The sequence below is a fragment of the Schistocerca serialis genome, chromosome 6 (genome assembly GCF_023864345.2).
Source record: "Schistocerca serialis cubense isolate TAMUIC-IGC-003099 chromosome 6, iqSchSeri2.2, whole genome shotgun sequence".
NCBI classification, from domain to species: Eukaryota; Metazoa; Arthropoda; class Insecta; order Orthoptera; family Acrididae; genus Schistocerca; species Schistocerca serialis.
The window spans coordinates 129,952,220-129,967,862 of NC_064643.1; the positions used below are offsets into that span (position 1 = coordinate 129,952,220).

The window sequence follows — 15,643 nt, forward strand, 5'->3', positions numbered from 1 at the left end:
AACACTTTGTGAGTGCACAAGTGGTGGTTATGGACTTGCTATATTGTCCGCAAGACTCTTCGATGGTGATTGTGCACCTGCACAGTCGCAACAGATGGCTGCTGGCGTCTCTACAAGGACTACAGTGGATCTGCATCTTTGATGACCCACCAGTACCATTATCTCTACAAGGACTACAGTGGGTCTACATCTTTGATGATCCATCAATACCATTATTTCTACAAGGACTGCAGTGGGTCTGCACCTCTGGTGGCCCACCAATCTCTACCAGGACTACAGTGGGTCTACTCTGTGATGACCTACCTACCAATACTCTTCAAAACTTCGATTGACTCTGCTGTGGGTTTGCTCTGTTGTGGCCCATTACCTGTCTGCATGTCAAGAGTCAGCACTGTCGTTCCGTTGGAAGGACAACACTACTTCTTCAAGATTGCATGGAAATCCACTACTTCCGTGTGCATTTTCTTCTACTGCTCAGACTTTGAGAAAAACACTACTATTTTACCGTGATGAACGATCAGGACTGTCTTTATGGACTGTGAGAAAATTTGAGCTTTTGACCAACTTTGTATCAATAAGTGTGTGCATTTGATTTCTTTGTTATTGTAATTATGAAAAAATTTTTTTCAAATCTGTATTGGCCACTGCCCAATCCAATTTGTAAAATTTTTTGTGGGGAGCATGGGGGCTATGTAAGTAGGCTGTTTAGGTTTTTTTATCGGTAACGCCACCTCTGTATGAAAATCACTGGCTGCGCTGTGTGCAGTCTGTGGCTGCTTTGCATTGTTGTAATACTCGCCATTGTAGTGTTAGGCAGCTGGATGTGAACAGCGCGTAGCGTTGCGCAGTTGGAGGTGAGCCGCCAGCAGTGGTGGATGTGGGGAGAGAGATGGCGGAGTTTTGAAATTTGTCATGAACTGCTATATTTATATATGATGATATCAAGGTAAATACATTGTTTGTTCTCTATTAATATCTTTCATTTGCTAACTATCCCTATCAGTAGTTAGTGCCTTCCATAGTTTGAATCTTTTATTTAGCTGGCAGTAGTGGCGCTCGCTGTATTGCAGTAGCTTGAGCAGCGAAGATTTTTGTGAGGTAAGTGATTTGTGAAAGGTATAGTTTAATGTTAGTCAGGGCCATTCTTTTGTAGGGAATTTTGAAAGTCAGATTGCGTTGCGCTAACAAAATATTGTGTGTCAGTTTAAGCACAGTCATGTATAAATTTCTCTAAGGGGACGTTTCACTATTTCTGAAATATGCTAATTGCACGATCATTTGACCAAAGCCACATAATTAAATTTCAGTACTGCATCTAGAAGGAAGTAAGAAGTGTCAAACGGCGAAAACATTATCATTTACACAGTTATTCCATTTTTCCATGTCTCCGAAGAAGTCGAAATACCTTCGAGTCGTCTTTGTTTCACGCTTACCGCAGTTTTCCAGAATCATCAAGCGCTCTATTGCTAGGATTTTGAACGTTTTTGTGTTGCAGCAGGACAGCACAGCTTTGAACATAGCAGTGTACTCACACGTAGACGATGGCGGGCCTCTTCTCAGAGGTGCGGGGATCGAGCCCCGGCGGCAGCCAGAGCCGCACCTGCGCGCGCAGCCCACCCCCCACCTCCACCCAGTCGTCCAGCTGGCGCGGCTGCTGCTTCCTCAGCAGCTGCGTCCACAGATCCTCGTTGTCCACCCACTGCAGCACGTCGCCTGCCACACAAGCAAGAACTCCGTGTCAGGATACTGTAACCCTTGGACTACCATTGGTACATAGACAGAGGTGGCGAAAGTCATGGGATAGTGATATGTACATACACAGATGGGGGTAGTATCACGAACACAGGATACAAAAGGTCAGTGCATTGACTGAGCTGTCATTCCTACTCAAGTGGTTCATCTGAAAACATTTCCGATGTGACTGGGGCCGCATGAAGGTAATTAACAGTCTTTGAATGCGGAATGGTAGCTGGAGCTATCGTTAGGAATTCGATATTCCAAAGTCCACAGTGACCGAAGTATGTAGATAACATCATATTTCACGTGTTACCTCTCATCAGTGACAACACAGTGGCTGACGGCCTTCACTTAACGACCGAGAGCAGCAGCGTTTGGGTGGAGTTGTCAGTGCTGACAGACAAGAAACAATACGTAAAACAACACAGAAATCAACATGGAACATACGATGAACGTGTCCATTAGGTCAGTGCGGCAAAATCTGGCATTAGTGGCCTATGGCAGCAGATGATCAACACTAGTGCATCTGCAAACAGCACGACATCGCCTGCAGTACATCTTCTACGCTCTGACCATATCGGTTGGACCCTAGACGACTGGTAAACCATGGCCTGATCAGTTGGGTCCCGAGTTCAGATGGTAAAAGCTTATGGTACGACAGTAATATCAGAAATTGAGTCCACCTTGATGCAAAACACCTTGTTATTCGTTTATTTCTTTATTATCCCAAACTAGTTTCGGCGACAAATATCACCATCATCAGTCGGGACAGTAATATCAGAAATTGAGTCCGCCTTGATGCAAAACACCTTGTTATTCGTTTATTTCTTTATTATCTCAAACTAGTTTCGGCGACAAATATCACCATCATCAGTGGGGTTTTTTAAATCTAAAACATGCAGAAAATGGTATGGTTGTACAAACACAGTAAGACATTATTACATTTTACAAATCGTCTTTTGAAATATAGTTTTATATTGATATTTTCATACTACTTTATTTATTGTATGCTACAGCGTGTTTTAAGCAATTATTGGCGCTGTTTGTGACATATTTTCTGTGCTCTTTTTTCTGTTGCCGTCTTTTTACTTAGCGAACATCATGTCATCTGCAACCATGTGAACGGCTGTTAGTAAACAAATACTCAAAGGTGAACTTCGTATGTCAGCAGTATATACTTGGGGTTGTGGTAGTGTTGTGGTAACCAGTTATTTTTGTGTGTATTTAGCTGTTGCTTAGCTATTCGTGTACTCACGTTCGTGTGGCTGCTTTTTACACAAAAAAACAAAACTTTTGCACTTTGTTTCTGATCCAGAATATTACGCCATCTTGCTGTTCACGTGTGTCGCGAGATGCGTATCGCAAGTGGCGAGAAAGGCTATGAAAAACTGTAACGCGAATTACGAAGACTTCTCTTCATTATTTACGTCTCTGTGTGTGATGAGGAAGTGGTTCTTTTGCGTGTGTGTGCGCTTTCTGTTCTGTGTCCTTGGTCAGTTCTCTCTCTGTTTTTCTATGCAAACACGGACCAAATGGAAGAGTTACAAGATAATATTATTGCTTATGGTAGGGTTTGAGTGTGACGCAGATCCCATGAAGCCGTGGACCCAAGTTTTCAACGAGGCCCTGTGCAAGTGGATGGTGGCTTCATCGTGGTGTGGGCTGTGTTTTCATGGATCGTTGAATGTGTAAATGGTTATTTTCCGCTACTTGGAGACCATTTTCACCCATTCGTGGACTTCAAGTTCCTAAACAACGACGGAATTTTTATGGATAACAATGCGCCATATCACCAGGCCACAGTTGTACGTGATTGATTTGATGAACATTCTGGACAATTCGAGCGAATGATTTGGCCACCTAGATCGCCCGACATGAATCTCATCGAACATTTATGGAACTTAATCAAGAGATCAGTCCGTGCACAAAATCCAGCACCGTTAACACTTGTGCATTTGTGAACGACTACTGAGGCAGCATGGCTCAATGATTCTAAAGAAGACTTAGAATGAGAGTCCATACAATGTCGAGTTGCCACTTAAGGAGGTCCGACACGATATTTGGAGGTATCCCATGACTTTTGTCACCTCTGTGTATAGTGGCCCGAGACAGTTTATCAGTAGGGCCGGTTTAAGCACACAAACCGTCGTTTGGGGCGCCAAGCTGAGAGGGGCGTCAGAGATGCTGAAGAGCAAAAATTGTACAATGTTTGCATCACAATTAGTAGCGAAAACTGACACACATGAAAGCGTAGGAGGAAGAAGGGCAGGAAGGGCGAGGGGGAAGGGGGGATCCAAATTGTAAGTCGCTTGTGTGAAAAATTGTTCTCGAATCAGCCCTGGTTTGTGGAGAATAAGTGAGAATTTGCTGCATGTTATTGCTATGTGCTCATGTCCTACCGATAAATGGAAGCCTTTAATGGTTTGTAGAATTCCTATTATTACTGCTTGCACCCGTAGGCTGCACACTCTTGAAGTTTCATTGTTAACCCTTTGATCCGCTCCGTTCCGCCCCATATTGTTGTATCGAATCAGTTCGCGTCATGTAGACAGGCAGCCCAGTAAATATAACTGAAAATCGGACTGCTGTTGCATCCTCCCGGACGAATCATGTCAAACAAGTGCACGCACATATTGACCTTTGGTGCGTCACAAATAGTTCCCACATTCAGGAACAGTAATTTGAATTAAAAACTTAGAACCATGCTCTATCCACTAAAGTCAGTCGTTTTTCTTTGTCTTTTATCTTTTGGCCAGTCCTCTTCTCAAACCTTGGAGATACTTAATAACTATCTGGTATGTCCCATCCGTGCTCACATTGGAAAACTAAACAGGGGAACATTTTTTTTCATAATGTTACTTCTCATTATGAGTCTAATTAAAGTAACAACAAACCAGTATCTTTCACTCCAAAAAACAAGGTAACTTTCACTCTGGAAAAAAGGTAGTGAAAGGTCTGAAGTCATAAAGTACCCCCAATATCGATGATCTGCAGGGCCCCTATTCCGCGTATGTACTCAACTTTTTTTACAGATTATTGGACGTTCGCATAGAATGTGAAGGTAAAATCCAATAAAATTTTGCGTTGCTAACTTAAGCATTAGATTGTCTTTTACGAATTAGAAGACTCCCCATCATAGATTAGAAACAAATTTTTTCTAGCACTACTTGCTTCAACAGCCCCCACATAGAAAGTGACAAAGTGACCAGTGTGATTTTGCTCTTGTTTTCACTAAGTGACGAGGGCAAGGTTTCTACCATCACTGCCACTGTCGACAAGAAGAACTGCCAATTGCCAGCCGTTTCTGGCGCTGACTTGCACACATTGTATTAAAATTAATTGTAGATCAAGGTAAAATGCTTGGATTTCCAGTGAAGTGAGTTTGTCGAAAAGGCGCGACGTTTCGGCGAGTGTCACAAATTTTGGCCATGTGCCGAGACAGGGTCTTGGTTTTCCTTTTATAAGGGCTGCTCTGTACCGACGTCCGCTCCCCATGCGAAAGGGTGAGTGGTGGGGGGGGGGGGGGGGGTTGTGTTGGCGGGAGGGACCGTGCTCGAGTCCCGCCATGATCATTCGGACGCCACCTAGCATGCCGTACGGATGTCTCTCTGCTGGGAGTGCGAATAGTGGCTGGTGACGTGTCCCAAGCAGAACTTGGTACGTAGCCACCATCACTGTTTACGAGGCTATCATCAGTCCTAATTTCGATGGCTCCCTTTTTTATGGTGTCCGAAAATCCACTGACCATGGATTCTATTTAAAATCAAACATATGGCTTTCCTTGAAGCTGCCATCTCTAGAGACTTTGATGTCGACGAGACGTTAATCTTCCTTCTTCCTTCCAAGCGGTGTTCAGAAACCGCCGATTTGTCTTTATGGCCCAGGTGAATGTACCTGGCCTCCTCCAAGCAGAGCTGTTGAACGCAGCATTTTGTCTACCCGATGTACCACAGTCCACTCTTGCACTGAATGCTATTGACCCAACGTATGTGCAGCTCCGCTAGATCCATTGCCTAGTCAATTAGTCTTCTTTGGTGATTGGAAGATTGTTTTAACATCATATGCTCGTCTCTTGAAGATTCTTCCGAACCTTTTCCGGTGTTGTTTCTGGGCTGTACATTTCGCACAAAGCCTTCTTAATTTGCTTGTCATTGTAGCCATTCTTCTATAAGAATTTTCTCGGGTGTTACCGTTCAGTAGACAGCCTTATGGCCCGGGCCCTGCGCTGGGCCGGGTGGCGGCAGCTACATGCAAGCAAATACTGATCAGTCTGCTTCGGTTTAGATTAGATTAGATTAACACTTGTTCCGTAGATCATGAAGACGACACTTTATAATGACGTGGAACGTATTGGCTTAACAAAAGGTTCCTTACATATCATATTTCAAGTGGTCTTTATTATTTTAGTTGTAAGATCATTAATTTACGTCTAAAGCTTCATGTACTGAGTAGAAGGAGTTGTCATTCAGATATTCTTTTAATTTGTTTCTAAACGTTGGTTGGTTATCTGTCAGACGTTTGATGCTGTTTGGTAAGTCGCCAAAGATTTCTGTAACAGCATAATTCACCCCTTTCTGTGCCAAAGTTAGTGTTAACCCAAAGTAGTGAAGATCAGCCTTTCTCCTAGCGTTGTAGCTATGCACATTGCTATTGCTTTTGCCAGCCGGGGTGGCCGAGCGGTTCTAGGGGCTACAGTCGCAGGTTCGAATCCTACATCGGGCATGGATATGTTTGATGTCCTTAGGTTAGTTAGGTATAAGTAGTTCTAAGTTCTAGGGGACTGATGACCTCAGAAGTTAAGTCCCATAGTGCCCAGAGCCATTTGAACCATTTTGCTATTGCTTTTGATCTGGGATGGGTTATTAATAGCAAATTTCATAAGTGAATATATATATATATATATATATATATATATATATATATATATATATACGCTGAAGAACCAAAGGAACTGGTACACCTGCCTAATATCGTGTAGGGCCCCCGCGATCACGCAGAAGTGCCACAACAAGAGCTGGCAAGGTCTCGACTAATGTCTGAATTAGTGCTGGACGGAACTGACACCAAGAATTCTGCAGGGCTCTCCACAAATCCCTAAGAGTCCGATGGGGTGGACATCTCTTCTGAACAGACGGTGCTAGGCATCCCAGATATGATCAATAATGGTCATGTGTGGGGAGTTTGGTGGCCAGCGAAGGGGGAACTTCACTGGTCAGAGGGCGTCGTGAATACACTACTGGCCATTACATATGCTACACCAAGGAAAAGAATGTTCCTGCAGCCACTCTGTAGCAATTCTGGAAGTTCGACGTGTCGCATTGTCATGCTGGAATTGCCAAAGTGCACAACATACATGAATGATGCAGGTGATCAGGCAGGAAGAGTCGTATCTAGAAGCATAAGGGGTCACATAACACTCCAACTGCACGTGCCTCATAACATTACTGAGCCTCCACCAACTGGAACAGTCCCCTGCTGACAGCAGGGTCTATGGATTCATGAGGTTGTCTCCATACCTGTACACGTCATTCACTAGATACAATTAGAAACGAGACTGCTCCGACCAGGCAACATGTTTCCTGTCATCAATAGCCCAGTGTCGGTGTTGACGGGCCCAGGCGAGGCGTAAATCTTTGTGTCGTGCTGTCATCAAGAGTATGCGAGTGGGTTGTGAACCAAATGGTTCAAATGGCTCTGAGCACTATGGGACTTAACATCGAACGTCATCAGTTCCCTAGAACTTAGAACTACTTAAACCTAACCAACCTAAAGACATCACACACATCCATGCCCGAGGCAGGTTTCGAACCTGCGACCGTAGCAGTCACACGGTTCCGGACTGAAGCGCCTAGAACCGCTCGCCCACAGCGGCCGGCTATACGAGTTGGCCTTCGGCTCCTAAAGCCCATATCGATGGTGTTTCGTCGAATGATTCGCTCGCTGACACTTGTTGATGGCCCAGCATTCAAGTCTGCAGCATTTTGCGGAAGGGTTGCACTTCTGTCACGTTGAACGATTCTCTTCAGTCGTCGTTGGTCCCGTTCTTAGAGGATCCGAGGCGATGTTTTACCGGGTTCCTGATAGTCACGGTACACTCGTGAAATGGTCGTACGGGCAAATCCCCACTTCATCGCTACCTCGGAGATGCTGTGTCCCATCGCTCGTGCACCGACTGTAACACCACGTTCAAACTGACTTGAATCTTGATCACCTGCCATTGTAGCAGCAGTAACCGATCTAACAACTGCGCCAGGCATTTGCTGTCTTATAGAAGTGCTGCCGACCGCAGCACCGTGTACTGGCCGTTTACGTATTTCTATATTTGGATACGCATACCTATACCAGTTTCTTCGCCGCTTCAGCGTACGTCAACTACTCCATAAAGTCTACTTAAAAACTATCAAACAGTACTAAGGGAGGTATATACTACAGCCTCCAATGTATCGCTCCCGTACGGTCTGCGAAGAGAAAATTAGAGTAATCAGACTGCGCACAGACGCACTTAAACGATCGTTCTTCCCTTTCCCCATATCGTAATGGATAGGGAAGAAACCCTAATAGTGGAATATTGGGAAGTGCCGTCTGTCATGCAACTGACGATGACTTGCAGAGTAATCATGTTGGTGTAGATGTAGAGAGCCAAAATACTGCAAAGTCGAACACCCTGGCCGCGACCAGATTTCTGATTCTCTTGGCGATGTTCTACTGCACACTATCCAACGGGCCTCGCCATTATGCTAGTAAAAACGTTTTTGTATGCAGCGTGCCTCAGGACCTTCGCTTTCGGCGACTCGTTGCTGATTAATGCAGCGCAGGAGTTAGGAACTTCAATGGTCAGAGGGCGTCATGAATGCACTACTGGCCATTAAATATGCTACACCAAAAAGAAATGCAGATGATTAACGGGTATTCATTGGACACACATATTATACTAGAACTGACATGTGATTTCATTTTCACCCAATTTGGGTGCATAGATCCTGAGAAATCAGTACCCAGAACAACCACCTCTGGCCGTAATAACGGCCTTGATACAACTGGCCATTGAGTCAAACAGAGCTTGGATGGCGTGTACAGGTACAACTGCCCATGCAGCTTCAACACGATACCACAATTCATCAAGAGTAGTGACTGGCGTATTGTGCGGAGCCAGTTGCTCGGCCACCATTGACCAGACGTTTTCAGTTGGTGAGAAATCTGCAGAATGTGCTGTCCATGGCAGCAGTCGAACATTTTCTGTATCCAGAAAGGCCCGTACAGGACCTGCAACATGCGGTCGTGCATTATCCTGCTGAAATGTAGGGTTTCGCAGGGATCGAATGAAGGACAGAGCCACGGGTCGTAACACATCTGAAATGTAACGTCCGCTGTTCAAAGTGCCGTCAGTGCGAACGAGAGGTGACTGAGACGTGTAACCAATGGCACCCTATACCATCAAGCCGGGTGATACGCCAGTATGGTGATGACGAATACACGCTTCCAATATGCGTTCACCGCGATGTCGCCAAACACGGATGCGACCATCATGATGCTGTAAACAGAACCTGGATTCATTCGAAAAAATGACGTTTTGCCATTCGTGCACCCAGGTTCGTCGTTGAGTACACCATCGGAGGCACCCCTTGTCTGTGATGCTGAGTCAGGGGTAACCGCAGCCATGGTTTCCGAGCTGATAGTCCATGCTGCTGAAAACGACGTCGAACTGGTGGTGCAGATGGTTGTTGTCTTGCCAACGTCCCCATCTGTTGACTCAGGGACCGAGACGTGGCTGCACGATCCGTTACAGCCATGCGTATAAGATGCCTGCCATCTCGACTGCTAGTGATACAAGGCCGTTGGGATCCAGCACGGCGTTCCCTATTACCCTCCTGAACCCACCGATTCCATATTCTGCTAACAGTCATTGGATTTCTACCAACGCGAGCAGCAATGTCGCGAAGCGATAAACCGCAATCGCGATAGGCTTCAATCGGACCTTTATCAAAGTCGGAAACGTGATGGTATGGTACGCATTTCTCTTCCTTACACGAGGCATCACAACAACGTTTCACCAGGCAACGCCGGTCAACTGCTGTTTGTGTATGAGAAATTGGTTGGAAACGTTCCTCATGTCAGCACGTTGTATGTGTCGTCACCGGCGCCAACCTTGTGTGAATGCTCTGAAAAGCTAATCATTTGCATATCACAGCATCTTCTTCCTGTCGGTTAAATTTCGCGTCTGTAGCACGCCATCTTCGTGGTGTAGCAATTTCAATGGCCAGTAGTGTATGTTGGAGCAGAATGGGGACACTGTAGCGTTGATACTACTAATAAAAAGTAAATGCTTTGCAGCCGTCCGTCTCGGTAGCTGCGGCGTCAGCGCGGCAAATTGCTAACCAGACGAGCCCGTGTTCGATTTCCGGACGGTCGGAGATTTTCTCCGCTCAGTGTTGTGTTGTGTTATCCCTAGCTTCGCACCGTCACAATCACTAAAACTGCCTGCAAGACGTTACATGACAGGTCTAAGCGTATGAAACTTGGTATCATGACACGGATTGGCCCTAATGAATGTTCCAACTTGTCAACAACGCACTGTCGTATCTTCCAGTATCGAGATGGCCGTACTGGCTCATCCCGAAAGCCAGTTTCTATGAAGTACAAAAAATGAATGTTGAGCGATATGTTTATGCTTATCCAAAGCCTCCTTTGTAAATGGAAGGGTTGGGCACAAAATAGGAAACCATACAAAGCGCAACACATTAGCATGCCTAATACGGTACAGGAAACCCGTTCGCATTCAGAAGAGCTTCCAGTCGTGTCAAAACGGACGAATACAGCTCCTCTATGGTTTTCGAGGAGATCTTACACAATTCACGCTGCAAAACAGTAGCCAGAACAGGTAACCATGATGGAAGTGGACAACGACCACGCACCCTTCTCTCCAACGCAGACCACAAAGGCTCAATAATACTGAGATCTGGTGACTTTGGTGGGCAGGGGAGATGCGCCAGTTCATCCTCGTGCTCACAAAACCAGTCCTGGACGATGTGAGCAGCGTGAATAGGAACATTGCCGTCTTTGAACACAACGTCACCATCCGGGAACAAACATTGTACCATGGGATGAACTTGATCAGCCAAAATGGTCACATAATCCTTGAAGCAGGATAGACACAGACTGGAAGTGAACCACAGAAATTAAAACAAGGATAGCAACGGCAAAAGAGGCGATTTATAAGAAAAGGAGAATCTTCTCCGGCGGTCTGGACAGAGAACTCAGAAAGAGACTCATAAAATGTCTTGTATGGAGTGTTCTTCTATATGTCGCTGAAACATGGACTATGAGGAAAAAAGACAGAGAAAGGCTGGAGGCTTTTGAGATCTGGACATGATGGAAGATGGAAAGAATAAGTTGGATGGACAGAGTAAAAAATGAAGAGGTACTGAGAAGATTGGGAGAGAAAAGACAGTTACTAGATGTAATAAAGAGAAGAAAAAGAAATTGGATTGGGGATATATTAAGAAAGAATGACGGACTGATAAAAACAGTTTTAGAAGGTTATGTAGAAGGGAAAAGGAAGCGAGGAAGGAAGAGATTCCAGATACTGGATGACATGATGGACGGTACAACATACAGCAGCCTTAAGAAGGAAGCAATGGATCGCAGAAAATGGAGAGGAAAAAGACCTGCTAATATAGCAGATAACTGATGATGATGATGAATCCTTGACACTTAATGCGACCTTGCAGGGTAACTACGGGGCCCATGCAATACCCTGGTATGGCTGCCCAGATCATCACCGAACCCCGCACCCCAGCGTTTGACTCTTGGGACGTAAACTCAGTCAGAAGTTGAATACAGCGTGCAACGAATGGCGGACATTTGCCACGCCGGACATTTGCACGGCCGACATTTGCCACACTTGCCCCTTCGCCAGGTAGCGATCCGCTTTCACACCGCCGTCTCCACATCTAACTTGATACAAACAGTACGTAACGGACCTTCTTCTTCGACATATTGGCGAAATACAGAGCTTCTTTTCCGAAATCGGAATATTTATATCTTTTGCGAAAAGAAAGCAATTCCGATGATTATGTCAGTTTGTAATTAGTTCTGCCAAATATAATTATAGATCCCTCTGTCTGTACGGTAGCTTCCTTTCACGCTTACTGCTTGCGATAGAAACAGTCCATCGCCATGGGAGCAACAAGAAAGGAACGCTGTAAACAGAATGCGAATGTACGCTAATCATTTCTTTTTGATCTCTGCGTTTGTGCCTACTTTAATTACAACAACTGCATGCCCAAAAGACAATAAGGAAAGAAGAAATGGGTACGTGAATGTTTGAAAAGAAGAACGTCGTACTCCATATTAATTTACTCTCTAAAATCCGATATCCCTTGCGGCGAAACACTAGTTAATAAAGTGTAGCGGGACAATGTTCAAAACATGACAAAGTACGTTCATTAACAGAGATAAGAACATCTATGACTGACATGTCATCTAAAGTCGACGTACAATTTTAAAATGTTAGAAATAAGGAAATGAAGTAATAGAGAATGCTATGCTTGTACCGTACGTTGTTGTTCTACATTGTTTAGCTCTGGTATTTACAGGGTTACACAGAAAGCATCCTAGGTTTTGGAGGGAAAAGCCGTAATTGTAATGATCTCCACTACAACACAAACAAGAAGCACAACTTAAGGAGAAATAATGCAATGTGTGTTCCAGCTCACAAGCGACATTGAAGCAGGTAGTTCCTGTGACTTAGTATGGACAGAGGTTATATTCGACAACCGGAATAAATTAATAACTGGCTCCTTTTACCAACCCCCGGTCTCAGATGACCAGTTGCTCAACATTTCAAAGACAACTCGAGTCTCATCGCAAATAGGTACCCTACTCATACGACTACAGTTGGCAGTGACTTCAATCTACCCTCCGTATATTGACAAAAATACATTTTCATACCCTACTGTCGATAGAAAACAACTTCCATAATTGTTCTAAATGCTTTTTATAAAATTATTTTGAACAATTAGCTCACGAGGCTATTCAAATTGTAAATGGTTACGAAAACACACTTGACCTCTTAGCCACAAGAAATTCACCAAAACTAAATGCGAAATATATATATTTATAAAAGCAACTAAAAATTCGGGTGACGTCTTTCTAAGAGAGAGTCTCTAATCCTTCCAAACTATGTAAGTGAAGACTATATATGGCTTTAGTTCAAAGATGGTTCAAATGGCTCTGAGCACTATGGGACTCAACTGCTGAGGTCATTAGTCCCCTAGAACTTAGAACTAGTTAAACCTAACTAACCTAAGGACATCACAAACATCCATGCCCGAGGCAGGATTCGAACCTGCGACCTTAGCGGTCTTGCGGTTCCAGACTGCAGCGCCTTTAACCGCACGGCCACTTCGGCCGGCTTTTGTTCAGAGAAGTAGTATCAACAGCACTCGAGAGATTCATACCAAATAAATTAATATCAGACGGAACTGATCCCCCATGGTACACAAACCACGACAGAAAGCTGCTGCAGGAGCATGTATAATTTAGACGACCGCAAAATCTCCAAGATTGGCGAAGTTTTACTGTGGCTCGAAATTTGGTGCGGATTTCAATGCGAGAAGCATTTAATAGTTTCCACAACGAAACTCTCTCTATAAATGTGGCGAAAAGTCCGTAGAGATTCTGGTCCTATCTTAAGAAAACCAGCGAGTCGGGTGTCGAGAGAGGAGAAGGAGGAGGCGGAGCAGGAGGAGGGGTAGGCAAGGGATCCAACCCTTCGGAGCAGGTAAAATTGACACTGCGTGCAACAATACTCATCTGGCCAAATGACTTTCCTCCATTGCTTTATAGGCCAGTTTCTATAGCTTCGGCACCACGTTTTCCTGTTTACGCGCATTTGCGTAAGTGATGAGTGGTTTCGGAATTCCAGCTCGCGGTGCAATTCCTTCCTTATGGAGCTCCCTTCACGAATATGACATTTAGTTCGTCAGTGACTTTTGCAGGTGATATTGTCTTATTTTTCACGACAATCGTTTTCAATGACAGTCTGTCACGGTTGAACCGTGAATTTACTTTCAAAACCTTTTCTTAAAGAATTTACTTTGTTTACTAGCGATTCATCAAGAACATTAACACATTCAATCACAATATGGGAGCGTGGAAGTAGTTGCCAGTAGGTAACTGATGAAAACAAAATAACTTTTTTTTTTTTTTTTTTTTTTTTTTTTTTTTACGGTATGAGCTTTCGGGCTGAGAACCTTGCCGCTCCCTTTTAACAGGGCTGTAGTCACGACCGCTCACAACAACCTCTGAAAGACTACACTGGTGCAAATCTGCAACACACCAGATTACTTTAAACTAAAAAATTTTAGCAACTCACACAAACACATAACTATGCACCTCGTAGGAGGGATCGAAATGGTACAAAACACTCACATTTAAAAAACAAATTACTTGCCAGCGAAAGTGCAACTCGTTTTTAAAAGAAAACTCTTACGGTGGAAGGGTGGCAACTTTATATACTAAAATGACCATTTAAATAAAAACCCATGAAATGCAGTCTTACGTAAAACATACAAAGCTCTACATTACACATATACCACCTCACAAGATGATAGGCAAGATAAAAACATATTTCAGGAATTCGGCCTTTACACTTCAAGGAATAAATTCGTTAACACCGAATCCGACGAACATGACACATGCAGCTATTAACGTACGGCAGACCGAGAGACAGACAGACTGTGGTGTCACCGCCAGGCACCACACTTGCTAGGTGGTAGCCTTTAAATCAACCACTGTCCGCTAATATACGTCGGACCCGCGTGTCGCCACTATCAGTGATTGCAGACCGAGCGCCGCTACACGGCAGGTCTAGAGAGACTTCCTAGCACTCGCCCCAGTTGTACAACCGACTTTGCTAGCGATGGTTCATTGACAAAATACGCTCTCATTTGCAGAGACGATAGTTTAGCATAGCCTTCAGCTACGTCATTCGCTACGACCTAGCAAGGCGCCATATTCAGTTACCATTGATATTGTGAATCATGTAGCGTCTAGAGCGACGTTCATCATTAATGGATTAAAGTTGAGTATTCCACCAGCTACGTCTGTTTTTCTAAATTCTAATTTCCTTGTCCTGTTCCAGACCTCACGCCAGCCTGCGTGAGCCAAAACCCGTGCATTTCGGCCTCCTCTAGTAACACGGTGTTGGCTCTCCTGCCAACCACAACACAGACACTAACTGCCTAACAAATGCGGACGGGAGACAGACGAGCAAGCTGGGGACGAGAGACTGACCAGGAAAACAAGTGGAATTTAACAAGAAAATGAAACAACACATCACGAATCACTTAACTTCTAAAACAAAATTGCGATGTCTGACGAAGACCTGGCGCAGCACCCCCAAAACGCTCTCCCGAACCGTCCGCTGCCAGCCGCTTCAACGGACGCAGGAAGGCGCGCCGATCTCCCATCTCACGGCGTCGCAATTCGCCCCGGCCAGACCGATGTCGTGGGTCAGCTCATGTTGCTCTCGTGTCGGCCGCGAAGTTTTTTTGTTGTTTTTTTTCTTTATTGTGATTTTAAACACCTTATACAAAGGCGGGCTGTCAGCAGCAGAGTACGCCGCTCTTCAGCCTTGAGTTTGACAATAAGTATTACATAGAGGTGGCACAGAGAATACAGTCAAAACGGCGGGCAAAAAATGTAGACACTAAAAAACAAAAAAACAAAATATGGAGCCGTTCACGCTGGACGAGAAACATCACTAACACTAGTCGACACGACGCACATAACATGGATGATGGCGACGGCACACGTGAACGGTGGTGGCGTGACGGCGAACAAACACTAAACACAAACGAAGGCACACACACGAGACACTGATGGCGATGATCTCCGGCGCGCG

At 44.7% G+C, this 15,643-nt stretch overlaps 1 protein-coding gene across 1 annotated transcript in view; it reads right to left on the reverse strand.

The window, feature by feature from the left end:
* Positions 1-15,643, reverse strand: part of LOC126484123 (venom dipeptidyl peptidase 4-like) — a 411,056-nt gene that overhangs the window by 57,584 nt on the left and 337,829 nt on the right. Inside the window, exon 12 of the mRNA XM_050107505.1 lies at positions 1,533-1,713. Coding sequence (XP_049963462.1) covers positions 1,533-1,713 — 181 coding nt within the window. The remainder of the gene's footprint in view (positions 1-1,532; positions 1,714-15,643) is intronic.